We start from the raw sequence: 24,686 nt of genomic DNA, 5'->3' as shown, positions 1-24,686 counted from the left end.
GTGCATTTCTGCCAAAGTAATAGATGTTTTATTGAGGCACGTGGGGTTGTGTGCAAGGCATGCCCTAGTTTGATCCAGTCCTGGATATCCAAAGTACCAGCCTCTGGATACCACGAGCACCGGCTTGCTATTTCTTTCAACATATGTTTTATATCTCCTAGTCTGACATTAATAGCCTCTCCTCTCGTAACCAAGAAATGATTTCTTACTATTTGCTGCAACTCTTGTGCATGACACATCTGCTGAGCTGACAGTTTCCCCCCCCCCCCCCCCCCCCCCCCCCCCCCCCGCCCCCAATACTCATGAATGAGGGAGCAAAACTCGCTGGAATATACTTATATCTGCGGGAGCGAGTTTGCTGAGGCGGTGCACCTGGGCTATTCCAGCCCGGATGAGTAGGGGGCTGCACGTCTCGGGGTCACCAGATGTTGCGACGGGAGACGCATGGAAAGAAGAGACGTCAGACAGGATTCTCAGGAAACCAGGAAGCCATCCTGAAATCACTTCAGGCAGCCCTTTTATTGTCCTGCGTTACATATTATTTGTGAATACAATCACATCCTTGATGACAACAATATTCTCAGAGACATAGCTGCTACAGATTATTATGGTTAACTCATGTTACTATCTTCGTGAGAGAAAGCAGGCATTCTGTGCTTAGGGCAAAGGTTGTTTGTGCTAAGAGCAAGGTCTGTAGGAATGCAGATACAAGCAGGCTCACTGTCTGTTCAGATAAGTAAATACTGAGAATGTTGATGCAAACAGATTCAGATTGTGGTTTGCCAGCCAAAGAGAAAAAGCTTATATCTCCACACTCCGGTAAGTTTTTCACCGTTTTTCGTTGATTACCGTCGAGTTTGGCCCTCGCGGCCTACTGGCCGTCGACCGTACCGTGGCTCGATTTTTCTATGGCCATGGCGTCGGGGTTTCGTCGGTGCCCGGACTGTACTCGCACCATGTCTTTCACAGACCCTCATGGAGTCTGTGTAATGTGTTTAGGTAGTGAGCATGATGTCCTGACTTGCACCAAATGTGCCCTCATGACACCAAAAGGTCACAAAGCCAGAATGGAGAAGATGGTTCTCCTTTTCCGTGCTCACACCCCGACGCTGTCCATCGCATCGTCATCGGAACCGGCACCGTTGAAGTCGCACCAGCATCGACAACCTTCCGGTGACCGCCTGCCATAGACGTCTTCACGGCCATTGACTCCTGTTTCCCCCCTCAAGATCGAGGGGATCATAGGGAGAAACATCGGCATCGTAATTCTTGGACTGTCGAGGGAGCGAAATCATTGACCTCGCCACCATCGAAGAAGCCCTGTCCAGGAATGGCACAGACCATTCCTGCGACTGGGACATTGAGGCCACCCTCACCCGATTGGGGTTTCGGAGTTGAGATTCCCCCTATAAAGGTGGTCCCTCCGACTGTGCCTCAGCCTCCCTCTTCCGTCACGGAGCCGGGGCTGATTGCCCTAGGTCTCCGGGAAGAACTGGACCGGCTGGTCCAGGAGGCCATCGACAAGGCAATGCACAGACACTGGCACCGAGAGTAGAACCGGTCACCAACCCAATTCCAGCAGCACTGGCACCGCTGCTATCCCAGATGGAGGCGCTCATGACCGCCCTTCCACCGGTGATTCCCAGGTCTCCGGTGCGCTCCCCGATGACAGCTTCATCGGGAGGAGAAACACCATTCCGCATTTCTCCTTCGGGGGTATTGCCTCAGCCATCGATGCCATGTCGTCCCTAGCCACCAATTCATTCTTCAGGGGTGATATGCACATCGGCGCCATCATTGCCTTCGATGCCGGCACCGATACCCCCTGGGCGTCCACGGTGCCCCCGGTGATTCCTTCGATTTTCTCGGAGCCTCAGCCGGGCCCTTCGGGTATCCAACCCCCTTCTCGTCCTACAGGTCAGCCTGCTGATCCTTATGACACCTAGGGTGATGATACTTCCACAGACACCGATGACTTACCTTCACCTCCCTCTCCTACTGAAAGTAGAAAGCGTTCTCCTCCAGAGGACCTTTCTTTCATTAATTTGTGAAGGAAATGTCGGAATTGTACCCTTTTCAGCTTCAGATGGAGCAAGATGATAGGCACCAGATGATGGAGCTTCTCCAGTTCCTGGATGCCCCTAAAGTGATCACTTCTATTCCCATTCATCAAGTTCTTCTTGACCTCCTCAAAAAGAACTGGGAGAACCCTGGATCCATTTCCCCAGTACACAGAAAGGCTGACACTACCTATCTAGTACAGTCAGCCCCTGGCTTTCAAAAATCTCAGCTCGACCACCACTCAGTTGTGGTAGAATCAGCTCAAAAGAAAGCAAAAAGGATGAAGCCTCACTCCTCTACCCCTCCTGTTAGGAACACAAGTTCCTAGACAATATTGGTCGACGAGTGTTCCAAGGGGCCATTTTCATCTCCAGAATTGCTTCTTACCAGCTGTACATGACCCAATACAACAGGGTCATTTTCAAGCAAATACAGGAATTCTCTGAAATCCTGCCTGACCAATTCCAAGAACATCTTCAAATCCTTGTCAACAAGGGGTTTGAGGCAGGAAAGCATGAGATAAGAACAGCTTACGATATCTTCGACACCTCCACCTGAGTGTCTGCAACTGCCATTTCGGCAAGACGCTGGGCCTGGCTCAAGTCTTCTGACCTTCGCCCAGAAGTACATGCAAGGCTCTCTGCCCTGCCCTGTATAGGAGATAATCTGTTCAGAGAACAGATTCAGCAAATAGTGGCTGAGTTAAAGGACCCTCACAAAGCTCTCATCGATACCTTCTGACTTCCCTTCTAGACAGCCCTTCAAGAAGGACTCTAAGAAGTCATTCTTCCGCCCAAGGAAGTGCTATCCTCCACCAGCAAGGTCCCGAGTTATGAGGCCTTATAAAAAATCTCAGCCTCGCCAGCCCTGGAAGCAAAAGCCACAAGCAGCTCCCCAGCCGGGGCCTGCTTCAGGTTTTTTACTTTCCCTTGGAGAGCAGCAGCCTGATTCCTCTGCCAAGCATACCAGTGGGAGATCGAGTGCGCCACTTTCACGGCATGTGGCAATCAATCACAATTGACCAATGGGTGCTAGCAATCATTGCTCAGGGTTACCACCTAAACTTTCTTGCTCTTCCACCGGACTCACCACCTCTACAAGCGTGGAGAGTAACCGACCACTCTATCCTTCTGGAGCAGGAGGTTTCCCTTCTTATCCAGTTAAGAGCAATAGAACCTGTCCCCCTTTCGCAACAAGGCCTAGGGTTCTATTCCTGGTACTTTTTGATCCCCAAAAAATCCGGGGGGCTTCGTCCAATTCTGGACCTACGTGCCTTCAACAAGTACCTCCAGCGGGAAAAGTTCAAGGTGGTAACCTTGGGCTCGCTTCTACCTCTTCTACAAAGAGGAGACTGGCTCTGCTCTCTGGACCTCCAGGACGCATACACCCACATTGCGATATCTCCAGCTCATCGCAAGTACCTCAGGTTTTTAGTAGGCCCAAAGCACTATCAATACAGAGTGCTTCCATTCGGCCTAGCATCAGCACCACGAGTCTTTACCAAATGTCTCGTAGTTGTCGCAGCCTTTCTCAGGAAAGAAGGTGTTCACGTCTACCCCTATCTAGACGACTGGTTAATCAGGGCCCCAACCCAGCAAGCCGCTCGATCGTCCCTGGATGTGACCCTACACACCCTAATTTCTCTAGGATTTCTCGTCAATTACGAGAAATCCTATTTAGTCCCTTCTCAAACCTTGTCGTTCATTGGGGCAGACGGACACCTTGCAGGCAAAAGCCTTTCTACCTCAACAATGAGTACAAACCCTCATGTCCCTCGCTCACCAGTTGCAGTCTCAGTATACAGCAACAGCTCGGCAATTCCTTGTCCTTCTCAGACACATGGCGTCCTCAGTCCATCTCACACCAATGGCCCGCCTGGCCATGAGGCTCATGCATTGGACTCTGAGGTCACAATGGATTCAGGCGACTCAGCCTCTGTCAACCATTGTGCACATCCCCGCACTCTGTCTGTCTCTTGCCTGGTGGAAAGATCAGAACAATCTCCTCCAGGGACTGCCTTTTCACCTACCAGATACTCAACTCATTCTCATCACCGCCGCTTCCAACCTCGGGTGGGGAGCTCATGTGAACGATCTACAGACACAAGGATCTTGGTCTCCAGAGGAAGCCAAACACCAGATAAATTTCCTGGAGCTTCGAGCAATGCGATATGCTCTCAGAGCTTTTCAGGATTGCCTATCAAATCACGTCATCCCGATTCAGACTGACAACCAGGTGGCCATGTGGTATATCAACAAGCAGGGAGGCACAGGCTCCTTCCTTCTGTGTCGGGAAGCTGCGCAGATTTGGGCGGAAGCGCTTTCCCACTCGATGTACCTCAGGGCCACCTATTTGCTGGGAGTGCACAATGTCTTGGCAGACAAACTGAGTTGTGTCTTCCAACCGCACGAGTGGTCTCTCAACCCTTCGGTAGCGACCTCTCTTCCAGCAATGGGGTTATCCCCAAATAGACCTCTTTGCGACCCTCAGAATCACAAAGTGGACAATTACTGCTCCCTCATTCGGAGCAAGCGCTCAGCCCAGAGATGCATTCTCCCTCTCGTGGGCAGCCGGTCTGCTTTATGCATTCCTTCCATTTCCTCTTCTCTCGAAGACTCTCGTGAAGCTCCGTCAGGACAAGGGAACCATGATCCTGATAGCACCTCACTGGCCACGCCAAGTGTGGTTTCCCATACTCCAGGATCTCTCCGTCCGCAGGCACATTCCCTTGGGAATGGACCTGCTTCTGATCACTCAGAACGACGGATGTCTACGCCATCCCAATCTTCAGGCTTTGTCCCTGACTGCATGGATGTTGAAAGGTTAATCCTTCAACCACTTAACCTTTCAGATTCGGTTTCTCGTGTCCTGATTGCTTCACGGAAGCCTTCCACAAGAAAGTCTTATTCCTATAAATGGAAAAGGTATACATCATGGTGTTCTTCGCAATCCCTTGATCCCTTTTCCTGTCCAATCCCAAGGTTTTTGGACTATCTCTGGCATTTATCGGAATCAGGTCTAAAGACCTCTTCCATCAGAATGCATGTCAGTGCGGTAGCCACTTTCCATAAAGGTGTCGGGATGTCCCTATATCGGTACAACCCCTCGTAACACGTTTTCTGAAAGGCTTGCTCCATATCAAGCCACCTTTACGTCCTCCGGCCCCTTCTTGGGACCTTAATCTGGTTCTCGGGCGGCTCATGAAACCACCATTCGAACCTCTTCACTCCTGTGACCTAAAATATCTCACATGGAAAGTGATTTTCCTTTTGGCTATCAGTTCAGCTCGCAGGGTTAGTGAGTTACAGGCCCTAGTTACCTATCCGCCTTACACTAAACTCCTGCAGGACCTGGCGGAACTCTGCACTCACCCTAAGTTTTTGCCTAAGGTAGTTTCGGAGTTTCACATTAATCAATCCATCATACTACCTATCTTCTTTCCCAGGCCCCACTTCAACCCAGGGGAACAGGCTCTGCATACCCTTGACTGTAAACGGGCTCTAGCATTCTACCTAGACCGTACAGTTGCCCACAGGAAGAGCACTCAGTTATTTGTCTCTTACCATCCCAACAAATTAGGGCAACCTGTGGGTAAGCAGACTCTCTCCTCCTGGTTGGCGGACTGCATATCTTTTTGCTATCAGCAAGCAGGCATTCCTTTTCAAGACCGTGTTAAAGCACACTCTGTGAGGGCCATGGCGACTTCAGTAGCACACCTACGATGGGTGCCGCTTCCTGACATTTGCAGGGCTGCCACCTGGAGTTCTCTCCACACTTTTGCAGCCCACTATTGCTTGGACAAAGCCGGAAGATAAGATTCCATCTTCGGCCAATCTGTCCTGCGTAATTTATTTCCAACGTGACGTACCAACACCCTTCCGCCTGCCCGGTGGGGTTCAGGATGCCCTCTACCAAATTCCACCCCAGTTGTTGTGCCTGTTGCATGCCCTTGGGTACATTTGGTGCATGTTCGGACATCCTCAGCTCTGTACTCACCCATATGTGAGAACTACCATCCTGCTTGTCCTGTGAGAAAGCAAGTGTTGCTTACCTGTAACAGGTGTTCTCACAGGACAGCAGGATGTTAGTTCTCACGAAACCCGCCCACCGCCCCGCGGTGTTCAGTTCGTAACATTTTGTTGTTTTATTTTTTCGGCACTCCCTGTAACTATCAAATAAGGCTGAAGGGGGACCCCTGCTGGCTGCAGGATTAGTGCCATGCTGGGCTTGCCCAGTAGGGGCCAGTCAAAGTTCTGGAAACTTTGACAGAAGTTTTCCGTGATTGGGCTCCATCCTGATGATGTCACCCATATGTGAGGACTAACATCCTGCTGTCCTGTGAGATCACCTGTTACAGGTAAGCAACACTTGCTTTCTCAACCGAATGAAAAAGATCACCAGAGCCAATATATACCTGTTGTCCATGATGCTGTCCGGTCTGAACTGACTGAACACCACACTAACGCCAGGGTCAGGGTAGGCGGTAAATATAGAGGTTAAAGACGTGGTAAATAAGCTGGCTAAAGATGCGATAATTTGGCCACGCGTTACTGTATCGGGGGAATAGCTAATCCGATCATTAACATACCATATACATGCGGGGGAATAGCTAATCCGATCATTAACATACCATATACATGCGGCGGGCGGGAAAGGATACAATTCTTTTTCGGCAAGCGCTAAGGATGCGTAAAAGCCGATACTGAATTGTGCGTCCAAAGCGGGTTAAAAACCGCGCAACCACGGCCGCGCTTTACTGTATCGGCCTGATTATCTTGCACATCTTCTGATTCTCCCACAAGTATTTTATTTTTGATTTCTTGAATATTACCTAAACTACTTTAACCTCTAATCCTCATTTAAATTGCTACAAGTTATGGCCACAAATACTCCTTTGAGCTTGTTTTAATGAATACTATTGCTTGCTTAGTAAGTCTGACTAAAAGATTTACATGCTTAAAACTGGGTTTTACACACACAAATGCACTTTACACCCATTATGTGAATTTTGAAAATTGGTGCAATATATGCCATTGAATTGTGCATAGGATTTACCCACATTAAGTGCACTTAACGTGGGTAAATGGATTTTAAAAACTGCTATGATAGTATGTTAAATTTACATGTATAACTCCTTAGAAGATTCACCTGTTTGTGTGTAAATGGGCTTTTGAAAATTGATATGATAGCATGTTACATTTATATATGTAATGCCTTTAAAAAATATGTAAGTAGCAAAAATTATTTCACATCCTTTTGAAAATAACCCCCTATATTGCTGATTCCAGCTTCAGTTCCCAGAGTTACTCTGTAGTTGATATAGAGCTGTTGTATAATAGTTCTATTATTTAGATGTTGGCTTACTGTTCCTTTTTGTATAAAAATATTAAATTTTTTGCCCTCTAGACAGTATTTTGTATGAAAGAAAAGCTAGGAAACTATTTGTGAAAATATGTCCTTTTCTGAATGGAAGGCTGACAATACGTTGTATGGTGTACTTTTTGAATTTTATACTTGCTAAGCTGTATATTTTTTATTTCAGGATTACCTTCTGTCATATACCTTTCCAAAGTAAATGGCTTTATGTTGGAACAGAGAGGGGAAATACACACATTGTAAATATTGAGTCCTTTATTCTCTCTGGATATGTTATCATGTGGAACAAGGCAATAGAACTGTAAGTGCTAGTACTTTATGTTCTTCACTAATGTTTTCATATCTTATAATGCATAATGGTTCTTTTGGAAACATAAAAAAAACAGGCAATTATAAGCATTTTGGTCTGATGTCGATATTTGTGGACATAGTGAAAAATCATAACATAATTACTGCAAATTTATGTAAGAATTTTTTAATGTACTTTTGTGCTAATCACATTTTAGAAGTCATATTTCCACTTTGAAACATAAAAATGTAGAACCTGACAGCAGATAAAGACCATATAGTAATTTCAATCAGTTTAAAGCTGAATGAGAGATGGAGATATAGTTCTTTCCTTTCCCTTAGATCCTCTCTGCTTGTCCCATGCTTTTTTGAATTCTGATACTGGGCGACTTCTGCCATCATTTACTATATTATTATGTCCTTGCCTCCACCAACTTTACAGGGAGGCTGTTCCATATGCTCACTACCCTTTCTGTGAAGAAATGTTTCCTTAGATTACTCCTAAACCTACCACCTTTCACCTTCATCCTAGCCCATGACATCGCTGCAGTACCATATAGGGAAGTGCATTCCTGCATTGCAGTCAGCAGCCAAGTTTCAATTGGCATAATACTAGTGGAATCAAATTTGAGCTGTGGGTTGTTAAAATAAATATAAATTAAATTTAAAAAAATAAGACTGTCTCTTTTAAAATAAAACTGTTGCCAAAATCACAGTCTCCTATGGTAATTGGTTGTATGGTTTATTCATAGTAACATTCTTAACCCATTATGTCCCAGTGTCCTATTTAGAGCTCAGCTTATCAAAATTTGAGACATAATAGGTTAACAAAATAAAATGCACAGCCTTCCTCATTAAGGAAAATATACCAAGGCTTAATACTGTAGAGGAAGAAAAAGTGAGATGATGATCTTGATGCAGCCCCTTTTTCCTGGGCTCTTACAGGTTGCTTCCACTGTCAGCAACTGGATTTGAGTAGATCTTGCAACACTGCTGACAGCAAGTCCTGTGTGCATGCTGTTTCTGGCTCTTCTCCTGTGGCTAGCGATCTGATGTAGTAACAAAATGTAGGCTTTTCTCTCCTATATATGTTTGCTATGTATATAAACACACATGATTTTTATAGAGAGAGAAAAGGAGGGACATTGATTTTTCTTCTGTTTCCAACCCTTGCATTTCACCCATGTCCATTTCTTAATTTTTAGCACTGTCATCCTCCCTCTCCCTACACCTCACTTAAGACACCCTGAGAAAGGCACAATGAAACTCGAGGACTAAAACCAGTATTCCTCTGGTTCTGCATACTGTTCACCCTGTGTCAATAAAATAGATGTTCCAATTTATGTTCCTTTTTAACATAAGTAGCCATACTCTCTTGATCCCCTCTTCCTCTATTCCCTCCCCCTATTCCACTGAGACATCAAGTAAGCCAATAGTGGAATAATAAAGGCCTCAGTTTTTATGGATAAAATAATTTACATTTGTATACCAAAGCCAATACTAAAAACACTCTTCATGTGCCCCACCATAACTTCAGCTAGGTAGTCTAAGAGCCCCACGTCATCATGCCTATTGTAGCTTCTGCTAGGATGACTCATCTTATCACTCTACTGTGCTGTGTTGCCCAACTAGGGTGCCCTCCCTCAGCATGGCTGAATCCAATTCATGCTATGCAGTTTCTTCAGGTCTTCCCACACTCCTTGAACTTCCAGCTGGGTGTTCTTTATGAAGCATCCTCCCACAGCTGCAACTGCACCCTCACATGTCAAACATCCTTCCCTCCCACCTGTGATGCCAGACACTAAAGAATGACTCCTGGCTATATGAAACCTGTTTTTCCCAACCATTCCTGGTTCAGGTACTATGCCACTGCTCAGGGTTGTGGTATATTTACCTCAGACTTCACCCCTTTCTTCCTCCTATTTCCCTAGCTGCGTCCTGAAGAGCTTGGGAAGGAACTAGATCTAATGCTTCCTGGAACCACCTGCACTGTCCAGGGATCTTAATGTGGTTCTCAGTCATTTCATGAGATCACTTTTTGAACTTGTCATCTCAGCTATTGAATCTTGAAAGCGATATTCCTTATTGCAATTACCTCTGCTAGAAGAGTTAGGGGTAGATTTTAAAAGGAGTGTGCGTGCATCCATGTGCATGCAGTTCCTGGTGCATGCACACGGACACGTAAATTATATAACATGTGCACGCACATGTTATCAAATCTGTTGGCTGCGTGCATAAGCGTGCCGGATTTTAAAATATGTGCATGCGTGTGCGGACGGCGGGCGCAATGGGGGTGAATTTTGTAATATTATGCACTGCGATGCAATTGGGCCTCCCCCAGTTCCCTCCCAGTCCGCTCCAATTAAGGAGCGGACTGGGAGGGAACTTCCCTACCCCCCTGCCTAACCTTCCTTCCCTTTCCCCTCTCCACCCTGACCCCTAACCCTTACCTAGGTACCAAAATTATTTTATCTCACCACTTGCTGCCTGTTGCGACCCTTAGATGTCAAGAGACATATTGTGAGCTATCTGGAGGTTTCTAAACCTTTCTGGAAGATGAATTGCCTGTTTATACTCCACAGTAGTAGTGAACAGGGCGAGCTGGCTTTGTGGGTTACAATAGTTTGCTGGATTAAGGAGGTAGTCACAGCTGCGTACTTGGATGCTGCACAGTCGTTGCCTAGTCAGGTTAGGGCTCATTCCACTAGAGCTCAGGTAGTGTTATGGGCAGAAGTTGGATTGTTATCTCCCGTCGACATTTGCTGAGCTACAGCGTGGTCCTCCTTACACACCTTTTCCAGGTTTTATCATTTGGATGTGCAGGCCTGAGAGAACGCAGCCTTTGGACATATGGTTTTGATTGGATTGTGGGCAGCCTCCCGTCCTATTCAGGAGTAGCTTGAGTATATCCCACTGGTTCCTGATTCATCTGTCTAGACGTTAAGAAATGCAAAATTACTACTTATCTGATAATTTTCTTTTCTTTAGGAGAGACAGATTAATCCAGCTTCCAGCCCTTGGCTGCCGAATGATTGTGCTATGGTCCTTCTGTGTGGCTACATGGTTCAGGGGTTACTGGTGTTAGTCCAGTCCCTAGACTAGTGTTGATGTATTCTTTGTCTGAGCTCAGTGTTTCCTATTGGCTGAGTATTGAAACGGTTATCAGTTATTAATCAAGTTTTTGCTAGTCTATCCTCAGTTGGCTTTTGAAGAGAATAATGGCAGGCTGATATCACTGCAGGAGTATATATACTGTGATGTCAGACCAGAAGGGAATAGGCTTTTTATGTAAGATGCTGAATGTTATAGACATTTGGCGGACACTAAACCCTGGGTCTAAAGAATTAACCCATTTAGCTAGAGCGCATGTCCATGCGTGGTCCCGCATTGACTATATTTTGATCTCTGAATCACTATTCCCTAAAGTGATAGATGCTTCTATTGATCATTTGGTGGTTTCCGACTATAGTCCAGTTATTTGCTCACTATACCCGACCAATATAGGTAGTGGGTATGTAGCCTGGAATATGCCTCTGTGGCTACTCAATGACATTAACTTTAAGACATTTTTAGAAACCAAATGGCAGTAATATGCTGACACTAATACGCAACATCTCTAACTCCATATTATATTGGGAAACAGCGAAAGCAGTTATATGGGGAGAGATTATTAGCTTTGTGTTGCATGTCAAGAAAAAGCTTAATAGGGATATACTTGATCTGGAGAGACAATTAGCAGCCGCTCGAGTAGCCACAGATGGCTCATGCACGTGGAAGCCAAACTTAAATATCGCACCATACAAAAAATGTTAAACAATCTCTTGCATAAGAGAGCCACGTATTCATTATTTGTTCAAAAACATAAATTCTTCAGGTTTGGTAACAGGCAGGTTGCCTATTGGCGAACCTAACCAGGGTACAGGAGGGATTGCGCTTTGTTGCGGGTTTATTATCAGAATCAAATAAACATTGTATGGGGGTCACAAGACATAACTGATATATTTAAGGCTTACTATATGAAGTTACACATGGCAGAGCAAGAGGATGACGAGCAATGTAAACGCTTTATGAAAGGGTTGCATATAGACCATTTGAGTAGCCAATAGTTACAGCAGTTAAATTTGCCTTTTAATAAATCTGAAATTATAGCATGCATTCAAGCGCTGCCTAATCTTAAATCACCAAGGCCAGATGGAATAACAGCTCTATTTTATAGGGCATTAATATCCTCTCTTGGTGACACACTTACTACTCTTTTTATTACATGGCTCAAAAAGGCCAGATACCACCTACAATGTGAGAAGCATGCCTAATAGTACTACCCAAACGTGGGGAAAAAACCCTCTATCCCTTTTCATACCGCCCAATTTCACTATTAAATTATATGCTAAAGCTAATCGATTGAAATATATAATGCCTGACCTGATCTCTCCAGAACAATCTGGTTTTGTCTTTGGAAGGACACCCAATGCGAACATCAGACTATTGTTACTAGCAATTGAATATAGTAAACACCCTAAACCTGTTGACCGTATAGTGGTTAGTTTTGACGCAGAAAAAGCAATTGACAGCGTCTCATGGAATTTGTTGTGCAATGTATTGACAGTTAGGTTTTGTGGGTTCTGTTTTTAATGCTATAACAAATTTATATTCTTGACCAAAGGCATTTATAAATGTTAATGGCATAATTTCAGTCGTTTGCTTTGGCAAGGGGTACCAGGCAGGGGTGTCCATTGTCTCCTATATTCTTTATACTGACTCTGGAGCCATTAATTAGGAAGTTAAAAGCTGATACGGAGGTATAGGGAATGTCAATAGGAGGGAAAACTTTGAAAATTCTATTATTTGCTGATGATATGCTGATAATGACTTTACAGAAATTATTAGAGAGTTTGGTAGTTCCTCTGGGTTAAAATTGAATCTTGACAAGTCAGAGGGTCTAGATATTGGTGGAACACTGCAACATCATTGGGAGGCGTTCCCATGGAAGTGGGCCAACTAATTTATTTGCTATTTGGACATTTCTATTCACTCTGACCCTGCATACTGGTACGGTTATAATGTGCCACCCAAACGCAAATTGGATTCTTGGCTACAATTCCCTTTATCTCTCATGAGTTGGGTAGCTTTAGTTAAAATGGTATTAATTTCAAAATTGTTATACTTACTGCAAATGGTCCCTCTCATTCTACGCCAGAAGGACCTAGACCTGTTGCTGTGTTTATTTACCAGATTTTTGTGGCAAAACCACAAACCAAAATTGGTTATGTCTAAATTAATGGTCCCAAAGGAGGAAGGGGGTTTGGCTTCTTGAATTTGTGATATTACAATATGGCCTGCAATTTATTGTTGGTGGGGGAATGGCTTAGTGGCAAACAGAGATCTACAAGTCTCCTCTATGAGCGTAGTTTTGTCAGTCCAATAGACACAGCTTTTATCCTGCATATCGAGAGGGGCAAATGCCTAGTTATATTACACAGTCATTGCTAGTGCGTGTTAATAGATCTAACTGAAGATTTGTGAGAAATCTTTTAAAGTTCTCCTGGGAAATTTCACCATTTCTCCCATTGGTAGGTAACACTAATTTTGTCCCAGGTAACATGCACCGGTGATCCGTTGAACTTAGAGATAAGGGAGCAAGAGATATCTCCTGCTTTATTGATAATGTTGCCGTATGTATATACCCCTTCCATATTTAATATCCATTTTGATGTTTCATAAGGGTGATATCTTATACTATTTGCAATTGAAGAGATATATAGAAAAGTGCTTGATGTGCCGAGGATTGTTATTCTTCTGTCTCTTTTCAAAGACTATGTAATTTGTATAAGAAATGGTGTGTATCGCTGTCAATGCTGTACAAATACTTATTGATCACATCAAATTTGTGTTTTTGAGAACCTTGGCCAGTGTCTGGAGCACTGACTTGACAATTGATTTGACCGACAATGATATTGTGAATGCTTCAATAACATTGTCCAAGGCCGCTCAGAGTGTAAGATAGATGTAGTATTATATTATTCATCACATTTATTACTGGGCACTCAAAGCCTTTAAAGTAGGTATTGCACCCTCCAGTTCCTGCTCTAAATGTAACAGAGGCGGCTACTTTGGTGCATTGCCTGTGGGGTTGTCCAATATTCAAACCTTTTAGGTATCTATTAAGTCATTCTAATCTCAGCTGAATATTTCTACTTCTGTTTGGTCTGCCTCCTTTTGTATACTTGATTATATCGGCACCAATGATGAGATTTGTGTGCATCTCAAGGTATTACTTCTCAAATGTTTGGTAGTCAAAAAGGGAATTTTAAAAGTCTGGCTTGATATGTGCACTGATTTTCATTTTGGGTCGTTATCTGTTAGATTTCGTTTTTTAAATGGTTTGGGAGGTATTTATTTCGTGTTTTCCTTCTTTCGGAGTTAGTGCGCATTAATGGGACTTAGTGTGCATTAACTGAAAATGTTACCAATCAGTTAAAAAGTGTCCGTTTGAGAGGAATTCGTTAGCTAGAGGTATAGTTCTGCATTCTATTGGCTGCCTCCTTAGTTACCGGTACTTTTTTGTTTTGCTATGATTGCAAGGTGGTGTTTGTAGGGGTAACAAGTGTAAACAAACAAGTGATGTAATTTTATAGCATCAAGTTCTAGTCAGCAAAAGCATGCAACACAAATGCATATTTAGAATTCACCATTCCTTTTGTATTTTAGGAAAGGGACCATGGCATTTTGGGATATGCATACTTTGAATTCCCCTAGTGTGAGTCTGTGTGTTTGGGGGGGGGGGGGGGCTGACTGGTGAGAGGGGAAGTGACTTGAGTTGAATGTATGGGGTAACAGGTAGGAGAGAGTCTGGTTGGGGTGGTGACTGGAGAGAGAGGCAGCCTGGTGTGTTTGGGGGGGGGGGTAAACCCCATCACACCCCGTCACCCCCCCCCACACACACACACACACACCAGGCTGCCTCTCTTTTCCACATGTCATCCCATACAATCACTCCAGTCACTTCCCCTCTCACCAGTCATCCCCTCACACACCAGGCTGCCTCTCTTTCTCTATTCACCACCCCAACCAATCTTTCCTTTCTGTCACCCTATAGTCACCCCATTCACCCCCTCTCACCACTCATCACTCCAATCAGTTTCTCTCCTGCCTGTCACCCCATATTGCCACCTCAGTCACTCCACCTCTCACCAGTTACCCCCCCCCCCCCCCACACACACACACCAGGCTGTCTCTCACCAGTCACCACTCCAACCAGACTCTCTCCCACCCACCATCCCATACATTCATCCCAGTCATTTCCCCTCTCACCAGTTACCGCCACCCAAACACACAGACACCAGGGGAATTAAAAGTATTTATGTACTAAAATGCCAGGGCCCCTTTCCTAAAATACAAAGGGATTGGCAAATTCAAAATATGCATTTGCAATACATGCTTTTGTATTTGCTGACTAGAAACGTGATGGTATTAAATATTTATTATATCAATTGTTTGCTTATGTTTATTACCAGGCACTGGCCATCCCCCCACAAATACCACCTTGCAACCTTGGCAACACAAACAATAGCTATGGGAATGCATACCCATAGCTCTAGCTAACAAACTGCTCCCCCAATAGACACTTTCAACTGATTGCTAACATTTTCAGTTAGTGCACACTAACACAAAATAATTTTACAAAATGTCATCATTTTTTTTTCGTTTCGTGACGCTTCTGAAAAGAGACAAAATAGACAATTTCGTTGCCATTATCTTTTTCATTTAAAATGAATGCACATCTCTACTTGATAGTGCTAACCACAACTGGAAGCATGGAAATGGGCTATGATTGAATTATTTTTGCTGGAATTCCATTCCGTAGATTGCTCACACATTAATACAATTAATAACTTTCAGGCAATTTGGAGGCCTTTATTTCCCATGCTGCCGGTGAATGTGACTGTAAAAGGCAAGAATACCTGTTGTCATACTACACATGTGATGGTGATTCACCCTGAAAATTAATGAAGGGTGTGCCACTAGGCTTGAAGAGGGTGGGTGCTAGGGGATATGTGCACATGAATGTACTGTAATGAGGAAGGAGCTACAAACTCATGCAAGTTTAATGGCCAATGGTCTGCTTTATAATTGGTTAGCAGTACCGACTGATTTACAGTGGTACTACATCTCGAAGTATGTTGCCTAAAGGTGGTGGTGTATTGTGAAAATCGATAAAAATGATGAATAAAAAAAAAGCCAAATTTTTTAGTCAAATGGTAGAGAAAGTTTAAGAACACCCTCAACTCTCTTGTTTCTCTTCCCAAAATGTCTAGATTTTGTGGCAGCCGTAGAAACCATGAATGTAATCACCCCTTTCTGAATTACACTTTAAACAAGTTGCAGATTCACATAATTTTGCATGGAATGCTTTTTCTTGTGATTATATATGCTTGGTTTAAAAACTTAAATTGCATTTCTCTTAATATCACATTTTCAGTAATTTTATTAATATTCTGAAAGCATTTCCCCAGCTCTGGCAACATCAACTGAAAATCCAGCCATCTACTCCACTTATCAAAGATGTCTATGAAATCACCATTGTTTTTAATTAGCTGTAATACCCTGTTAAACTTAGCACATGAGTTGTGTGTTTTTTTGTGTTTGTTTTTACTACCAATCAAGATTTCTTCCAGAGTTCTGTGCTTTTGTATGTCTGGGTTGATTTTGATATTCTTGTTTACATAATGTTTAACTTGCAAATAGGCATAAAAATCTCTATGTGACAATTGATACTGTGTCTGCAGCTCCTGAAAGCTATATATATGACATTAGAGTCCCCAATAAATAATTGCTGAAGCTGTTTGAAACCCTTCGTATTCCAGACCCTAAAAACTGGGTTATCTAAGCCCAGGTCAAATTGCTGATTACCATGTGTAGAGATGTATGAAGTAATTCTGCCCGGAGTTTGTGCTAATTTACATAAAAGGTCCCAAGCCTTTCAGCAGGATTTCACTATTAAAAGTTCTTTTACTTATCCGGGGACATCTCAGTCAGCAATCTGAATCAGAGAGTTCAAAGAGAGAGGTCCCAACCAATCTACAGTATGTTTCTGCATACATGCTAGGTTGTGTAGCTGCATATTTGAACAGCTGACACCTCCTAAATTGACAGGATTTACTAAACCTCTAATGGTATTCTCTCCTTTTTCCCATTCCATAAAAACAACTAAGATTCTTGTTAATTTCTCGAAGATCTTTTTTTGCGCAATCAAATAGGGAGCATTTGCAGCACGTATAGCCATCTAGGAATTATCATCATTTTTAACAATTGAACTTTACCTAGTAAAGATAGGGGTAGGGCTCTCCATTGATGCAGAGATTTTACCATATTTTGCAACAAAGGAGTAACGTTGGCCTCATAAATTCGGGGGTTATACATGTGGCCAAGCCCTGCGCATGCCGCTCACATTTTACGAAGGGCCTGGCCATGCGTGTAACCCCTGTTATGCGCTGAAGTTACGTAGGGGATAGGAGTCGAGGAGAAAAAGTAGGAAAGTTAGATAGGGGTATAAGGAAGTTCCCTCCCAGTCCACTGCTTAATTTGAGTGGACTGGGAGGGAACTGGGGAAGCCCTACTTACGTCACCGCATGTTGATTTGTAAAATTCCCCCCCCCCCCCACGCGCGTCATGGGTCGCCCGCACATGCATGTGCAGATTTTAAAATCTGGCATGTATGTGTGCGCAGCTATTGGATTTTATAACATGCGAGTGCCAGTGTGTGCATATTAGAAAACTGGCGCGTCCATGTGCGCATGCCGGGAACCGTGCTCACGGGTCTTAAAAATCAACCCCTTTGTTTTGAAGAAGATTGGGTTTACGGGAGATGTAGTAAAGTACATATCTCTTCTGTTCAGATCCCCAATTTTCAATATTATAGTTAATGGGTATAAGTCCTCTGATTTTTATATAAATAGAGGGGTGCACCAGGGCTGCCCCTTATCCCCTTTTCTATATATTCTGTCTATAGATCCTTTACTACAGAAAATTGACAGTGATGTTTTAATTCAGGGTTTTGCTAGAAAGAATCACTTGTTTAAAATAGCTGCCTTTGCAGATGACATTTTGGTCTTTCTCATGGATCCCAGGGAATCTTTTTTGAAAGTTTTACATTATCAGAGTAAATTCGGAGAATTTGCAGGGTAAAAAATCAATCAGGATATATCTGAAGCCCTTGAGGTTCATGGTACCTTGAAAGACAAATGGGGCACAGGCTTTCCATTAAGATGGGTGGAAGGGGAAATGAGATATTTAGGGATAAGGATCCCTATGAATATATGTAGTTTTTTACATGCACGAGCTTTTTAAAATTGGGCCGAGAGAACATATATGGCCAGGAGACCCTATTGAAGACCTTCTCAGAGTGAAAGCCTACCTCCACCTCTAGGATATTAGTGTTTACACAAGGGCAAGGCTGTTATCAGTTTCACTATGTGTACTTGCCCTTGCCTTTTACAAACCCCACCTGATCTTTTAGAGATAATAGAGGGAAATATCAAGCTCATCCTTTCGGCAATAGCAAGTATCTTTAAATCACAATTTAAAAGAGAGAGAAGTCTGTAGTAAGCAGGCAGCCCTGGATCCTTCCCTGGTTTGGACAGTATCATGATACAGACTTTTTTAAAATCTGCAGGAAAAGCGTCTTGCTTCAGAGCCTCCAGGAAAAAATTATCCAAGGCTCCAACAAGTTGCTGACTTAGGTTTACTTATGATTATTATAAGATTCTGTCAGGTCCCAGGGCTTTGCAGGATTTACTGGATTTAATGACCCTAGAAGCCTCATAGGTTTGTATAGGTCTGTTCAAAAACTCCATTTGCTGTTTATTTACATGAGGCAACTGTAAATCCTTAAAGACATCATCTTTCTCTGTTTGACCTCCTGTTCTAACTTCTAAGTACAGTACTTCGTAGAATATTCTCAGCACTTCACATATATCTGTACTTTTTGTGACCATGGAACTGTCTGTTCTTAAGCCGTTCAATAAATGTTTTCCCTCTCCAAACCTTCACTGCATTTGCCGAAAATTTTCCTCCTTTGTTACCAAAATGAAGAAATTGTGCTCAGTATATTGCAACATTTGCTGTGTCCTTTGGTGTATGTATGTATTTAAGTTCGCTAAAATATTAAAATACTCATCTTTATTTCTCTTGATATTTTGAACTTCTAAGTTTTTCTATACCATTTTAAGCTTCTCTTCAAGCTGAAAAATAGATTTATTCAGTCTAGCATTCCTTCCAAGTTCATGTGAAGTTATTTCTCCTCTTAGGACTACTTTACTTGTTTCCCAAAAGAGCATTGGGGGCTCTATTTGTTCATTATTACATGTAAACTCAGACCATTTCTTACCCAGGAACCCTTGGAATTCGATATCTCGCCTTAAATAGCTAGGAAATTTCCAGAATCTTTCTCCTCTCCCTTCTTCCAATAGCTTAAAGTCTACCCACATCAAGGAATGATCTAATATTACAGGGAGTCCTATTTCCACCCCATCTACTTTTGGGAAGAAGCTCTGAGAGACCAAAATCAAAGCTATCCTTGACAGGGAAGTATGTGCCCTGGAAACATGTGTGAACACCTTAACCTCACGATTCAGAACTTTCCAGATATCACACCACTGCAGTTCCTTACATAGATAAGAAATTCCTTTCTTTTCTACCTTTTCTGGACCTTTGGTAACAAACAACCTGTCTAACAGGGCCTCATGTACACAGTTGAAGTCCCCAGTTATAAACAAAGCTTCTCTTGTATTGAGGAGAAGTAAATTAACCAACTTAGTTTTTTATTTATTTATTTATTTATTTATTTATTTTTACTATGGTCATATTCATTTGTGGCATATAAATTACAGATAGTAATATCTCCTCCATGAATTTCCCCACTAGTATGTTGAATCTACCCTTTGTATCTTGTATCTCTTGTTCTTTCTGAAAGTGCACACTTTTATGTAAAAGGGTGGCTACTCCTGCTTTTTAACCCTTTGGCTGCTGAGAAATAACATAGATTAACCCATTCTCTAGCTAGTTTTTTTACTATTTCAGAAAAGTGCATCTTCTGCAAGCAGGCTATTGAGACCTTTTGCCTATTTAGTTTTGCAGAACTTTCTTCCTCTTAACGGTGTTCCCAGCCTGTTAACATTCCAGGAAATAATTTGTAATGGATTACTTATTTGTAAAGTGGAGGTTTTTTGGGGGGTGTTTTGTCTTCTTTTTTTTTTGTCTTTTTTTGTCATTTTTGTCTTTTTTTTTTTTAATACTTTGTCTTTATTCTCCCTTCCCCCACCTCCTTGATCTCTCTTCTCCTCTCTTTTTCATTCTCTCTGGCTTCCTTGCCCATTCCCCTCCTCAACCTTTGCATTTCTTTTCCCCTAGGAGGCAACAGCTGTGATCCCTCTCCCTGAGTAGGGACCCAGCAGCAACAGGAACTCCTCCCGAGCTGAGGCCTGAGGGTGACAGCTCTTACTGGGTTGTGGAACACCACAGTGGCTATATTCAGTTTTGCCACAGAGTAAGCAGCTACCTATCTGGGCCCACCACAGTAGAAGCAGATCCTCTCCCTGGCCCAATGAAAGAAACTCATGGCTAAGCCATGGCTTGCTTTCAATGATTTCTCTACATTATGAGCATGCAATGCCTCCAATGCATTGAGATAGTATAGCCATTTTTTTCTTTCCTGATTGGGCAGCCAGTATGCCCCTCTTCAAGCTTGTTCAAGCCCCACAATTTGCTCACCCCTGCATTAAAACAAGAGATTTAAATATCACTTAATCTAAATAAAACAACTCATGAAAATACAGTTAGGTTAATACTAGCAATGCAGTAAATTGTTGCATGACCTACATTTGTTTATTTTAAAATGGCTGAGTTTGGGAACAATGCTGAAGCAGAAATTTCGGACTCAGTAGGATGTCTGAAGTCAAATGTTGCTTATATAATCAACAACTGCTGGCCAGTTAAAGAATAGACTTTAAAGTGATTGGACAGGTATACAGCCTGCTTCCTTAGCTACAGGAGGTTAGTAAGTGTCAGAAAACTTGGAACATGGAGAAAGCAATACATAATGGTTAAAGTGAAAGGTAGAAAGGAAGGGCTGTGAGAATTTTCACTGGGGATCAAAAACAGAAGACAATTATATGGTTGTATTATATAATAACTAGGTGACCATTATTTTTCTGATAGAGGGAGACTCTTGTTTGGCAAGTAGCTTGGCCATTCTTCAGCTTCCTCCCCTAAGTCAGGGCTTCCTAAACTGGTCCTGGAAACCCCACAACCAAATGGGTTTTCAGGATATTCACAATGAAAATGCATATGAAAATTTGCTAGGGGAATGGAAAAATGAAATAAGGAAAAACCAATGCAATTTGGGTATTTTTTAATTTTTGAATGCCAATGTTGCCAAACCTTCCTCCCCCCTCTCAACATGCAGAAAATTAAAAATTGGAAAAAAAACCCTTTGATCCACTATCCCTCCCCCGACAGCTTATCTCATCATGGGGTTCGGTTGTCCAAATAAGACAGGCGTGATCCCTAGATACATCGTGCTCCAATGAGTTCTGTTTCAAAATGGTGCCAGCCAGCCCTGAGGCCGGTGCCATTTTGTTATATGACCCCTAAGATGTAAGGTACATCCTAGGGATGTGGAGGGTAAGGTGCGGAATTCCATTTTCTTAGTTCTGCATGTAGGGGAGAGTGGGATTTGTGAATAATAGGGACTGCAGTTTAATTTCTATGCAGAGGGAGCACTTTGGTGGTGGGAGGAGAGAACCTAGCCCCGTTTCCTTTTGTTTTGTTTTATTTTTGTTTTTCGGGAACCAACAAAACAAACTTTTTTTTTTCTCCATACATATCCCTAAAACTTACATATACTGAATCTTCAGTATATGCAAATTAATCTCATACATTTATTAATATCCTGAAAACTGGATTTAGCTGTGGGAAGCCCTAACCCAGATGTTCTTCAAGTCAAATGAAATTCAGTGGGAGATAACTATTTCTATTTGTAGCTTCATATCACCTTCATATAAGATTTTATATTTTTAGTGTGTGAATTCATTTTTTATAAAATGTTCTTGTTTAACAATTTAATATTTTTTAAACTGGTTTGTTATGCAGCTCTACAAAGACTCACCCTGGTCCTGTTGTACATTTAAGTGATACTCCAAGAGATGAAGGAAAAGTGAGTATCATAGTTATTGTAAAATATTACAGGATTTTATGGCTCTTCATTAATTCAGGTTTTTCAGTTGGTCATTCTTTCTGTACTTAGTCATAAAGGATATGCTTTTTAAATGTGCTAAGAGAACTTTGCATAATTAGTGGCATAGCATCCACAAAATATACTTTTGCCATGAAATTGTTGGCAATTTTCTACTTACTGCCTCTATTTCCTTGCTGTAGTTTCCACCTATTGCACTACTGATGACCAGTGATACTTCTTCCTGCTGATGCCTCTTTTCTCATCTTACGGTACTCGTTTTGCTGTTGGGTCTTGTACTGCTCTGTCCTACTCATCTGTAGTCACCACTGCTTTCACAAATATTCCTACCCACAGCGTTTCTAGAACATGAATGTCTCTCAGTAAACTGAGCTGCATAGAAGGATTATAGTCATCAGAAAAAACTGGTGGGAAAGATTGAAGAATGGTAGAGTCTGGAACAGAGGGTAAAGGGGAGTCTGGAGTCATTGGGAAGAGATGAACAGAGATCAAGCTGAAAAAAAACCACATTGAGGGAGTAGAGCCAGGTATGAAGAGAGACTTCTTTAGGTGAGGGAAAGCTGGTAGAAAAAGAGAGAGGAAAAGAATGGCAAATGAAATAAGCTAAGAAAAAAGTGGAGGAAAAAAATGAAGAGAAAAATTCACTCACAAAACACAAGTTTTCCAGCCTATTTTTCATTTTAAAAGGAAAATTATTTAAAACTTGAAAATTTTTTCAACAAAATCTCTTTATATTCATATTAATTGATATACAATTGTAAGCAAATATGCTTAGAATTTCAGTAGAATCTTAAGATGTGATGCAGAATTTATGCAAGAGATGCCACAAGTCCTGGGAGCCTTTATGAAGTAGTTTCCCAGCTCTGCTGCTCATAATTGGATTGACCTATTAACATCCTGCATCTGTCCCATGTAAATTCAGTATTCATGTTACACTGGTAATTTGTTAGAATTCTTTCCTAAACTTTTTAAAGGAATCTTTATATTCCTTTTAAATAGCAAAAAACATATTCCTATATACCAGAGATGAATCCTTATGCTATTTTCTTTTGGCTCTATGCATACATTGCTTTTAATTTACTAGTTCCAGGTTAAACCAAGGAATTCTACTGTAAAAATAAATTTACATTTTAAAGGGGCAACCAAACTAGTAATTATCTCCAGTTGTCAAGTGAAAGTCTCAGCTAATGCAATAAAGGTAAATTTTAAAAGCAGTGCGCACATATATATACGTATGCCGGCTCGCGCAAAAGGACGCGGCCATTTTATTACATACGTATGTATATGCGTGAATGTTATAAAATAGGCTGAACGCACATACATGTGTGCACAAGCTTATAATGGATGCACATAAAAGCTGCCTCAGTGCATAAGTGGGGGAATTTTATAAGGGACACATGCAGATGCAATTGGCACTTTCCCAGTTTATTCCCAGTTCGCTTAGGTAAAGGATAGTTCTTCCTAACCCACCTAGTTAAATAGCCTTCCTTTTACCCTGTTAATCCTGACCCTTAAAACCCTGCTCACTTTACTTTTTTTTTTTTTTTTTTTTACGACTTACCACCATCCATAGCAGAAATAAAGTTATGCGGTAGTGGACTCTGGTGCGCGATTGTGCATGTGTCTTTTTGTGCTGGTTTCATTGAGAAATCCAGGAATGCCCATGCCTCACTCAGACGCCCCTTTTTTGAGAAAACATTTTTGTGCACGAAGTGGGAGATATGCATGTACTCAGGCGGCTTTTAAAATCTGCTCGGCACGCACCGGCCCAAGATATTCGCGTATCTCCAGGTTTTGGCACACGCAGGACTTTAAAAAAAAAAATCATCTGCTAACAACTTTGCAAATTAATTTTATCCATTATCCCAGGTCAAGCAGGATGCTAGTCCTCAAGTATGGGTGACGTCACTGGATGGAGCCCTATCACGGAAAACTTTCTGTCAAAGTTTCTAGAAACTTTTGATTGGCACACTGAACCCACTGAGCATGCCCAGCATGCCATGATCCCTCAAGCCACAGGAGTCTTCCTTCAGTCTTCGTTTTTCCGTGTTGCAGTTAGCATCGCGGTGAAAGAGCCCTGTGTGAATTCTTCACACATCTAAGTGAGATAAAAAAGTTAAAAAAAAAATCTCTCATTTCATCCCCTACATAGGGGTCTCCCTACTCCACCAGCCGGTGAGTACAATTTTTCCCTGTTTCGATCCGGGTTAAAGTAATTTTTTGGTCAGAAGGCCGTCTATGGCTGTCCGGCCTTCATCATGACCACGGGCTTCAAAAAATACCCAAATTGCCCTCGCACAATGTCAATTACCGACCCGCATGTAGAGTGTGTTCTGTGCCTGGGAGAATCGCACGATGTTTCTTCCTGCCCTCAATGTGCAGAAATGACCACCAAGGGCAGGAGGGCAAGAGAAGATGGAACATCTCTTCCATATCCAGCTTATACCATTGACATCGACTCAATCATCTCCGGCTGGAGCGACTAAAAGATTAGTCGTTAGTAAACGTCGCACTGACGGCTCTGTAGACCGGCTGTCACAGACTCCGTCCACGGCATCGGTGTGAAATCTACATCAGGGCTTGAAAAGGCCACGGAACATAAACAAAAACATCGTCATAGGCATCGACGGACGTCGACGCCAGAGGCCTTACTGTCACTGAGACAGCCATTGCCGAAGAGATGTAGTCTACAAGAACCATCGAGACCTAC

General features: G+C 42.5%; 1 protein-coding gene across 9 annotated transcripts in view; it reads left to right on the top strand.

The window, feature by feature from the left end:
- The window catches only part of STXBP5L (syntaxin binding protein 5 like), a 779,311-nt gene that overhangs the window by 204,757 nt on the left and 549,868 nt on the right, over positions 1–24,686 (top strand). For 8 of the 9 annotated variants that reach the window (XM_029578339.1, XM_029578335.1, XM_029578334.1 and 5 more), the window contains exons 5-6: positions 7,604–7,738; positions 21,874–21,937. In XM_029578339.1, coding sequence (XP_029434199.1) covers positions 7,604–7,738; positions 21,874–21,937 — 199 coding nt within the window. The remainder of the gene's footprint in view (positions 1–7,603; positions 7,739–21,873; positions 21,938–24,686) is intronic. The other variant, XM_029578338.1, reaches the window with a different exon arrangement.

This window comes from Rhinatrema bivittatum, chromosome 15 (genome assembly GCF_901001135.1).
Source record: "Rhinatrema bivittatum chromosome 15, aRhiBiv1.1, whole genome shotgun sequence".
Taxonomy (NCBI): Eukaryota; Metazoa; Chordata; class Amphibia; order Gymnophiona; family Rhinatrematidae; genus Rhinatrema; species Rhinatrema bivittatum.
The sequence above is the reverse complement of the archived record's forward strand: the minus strand, read 5'-3'. Positions and strand labels throughout refer to the sequence as shown.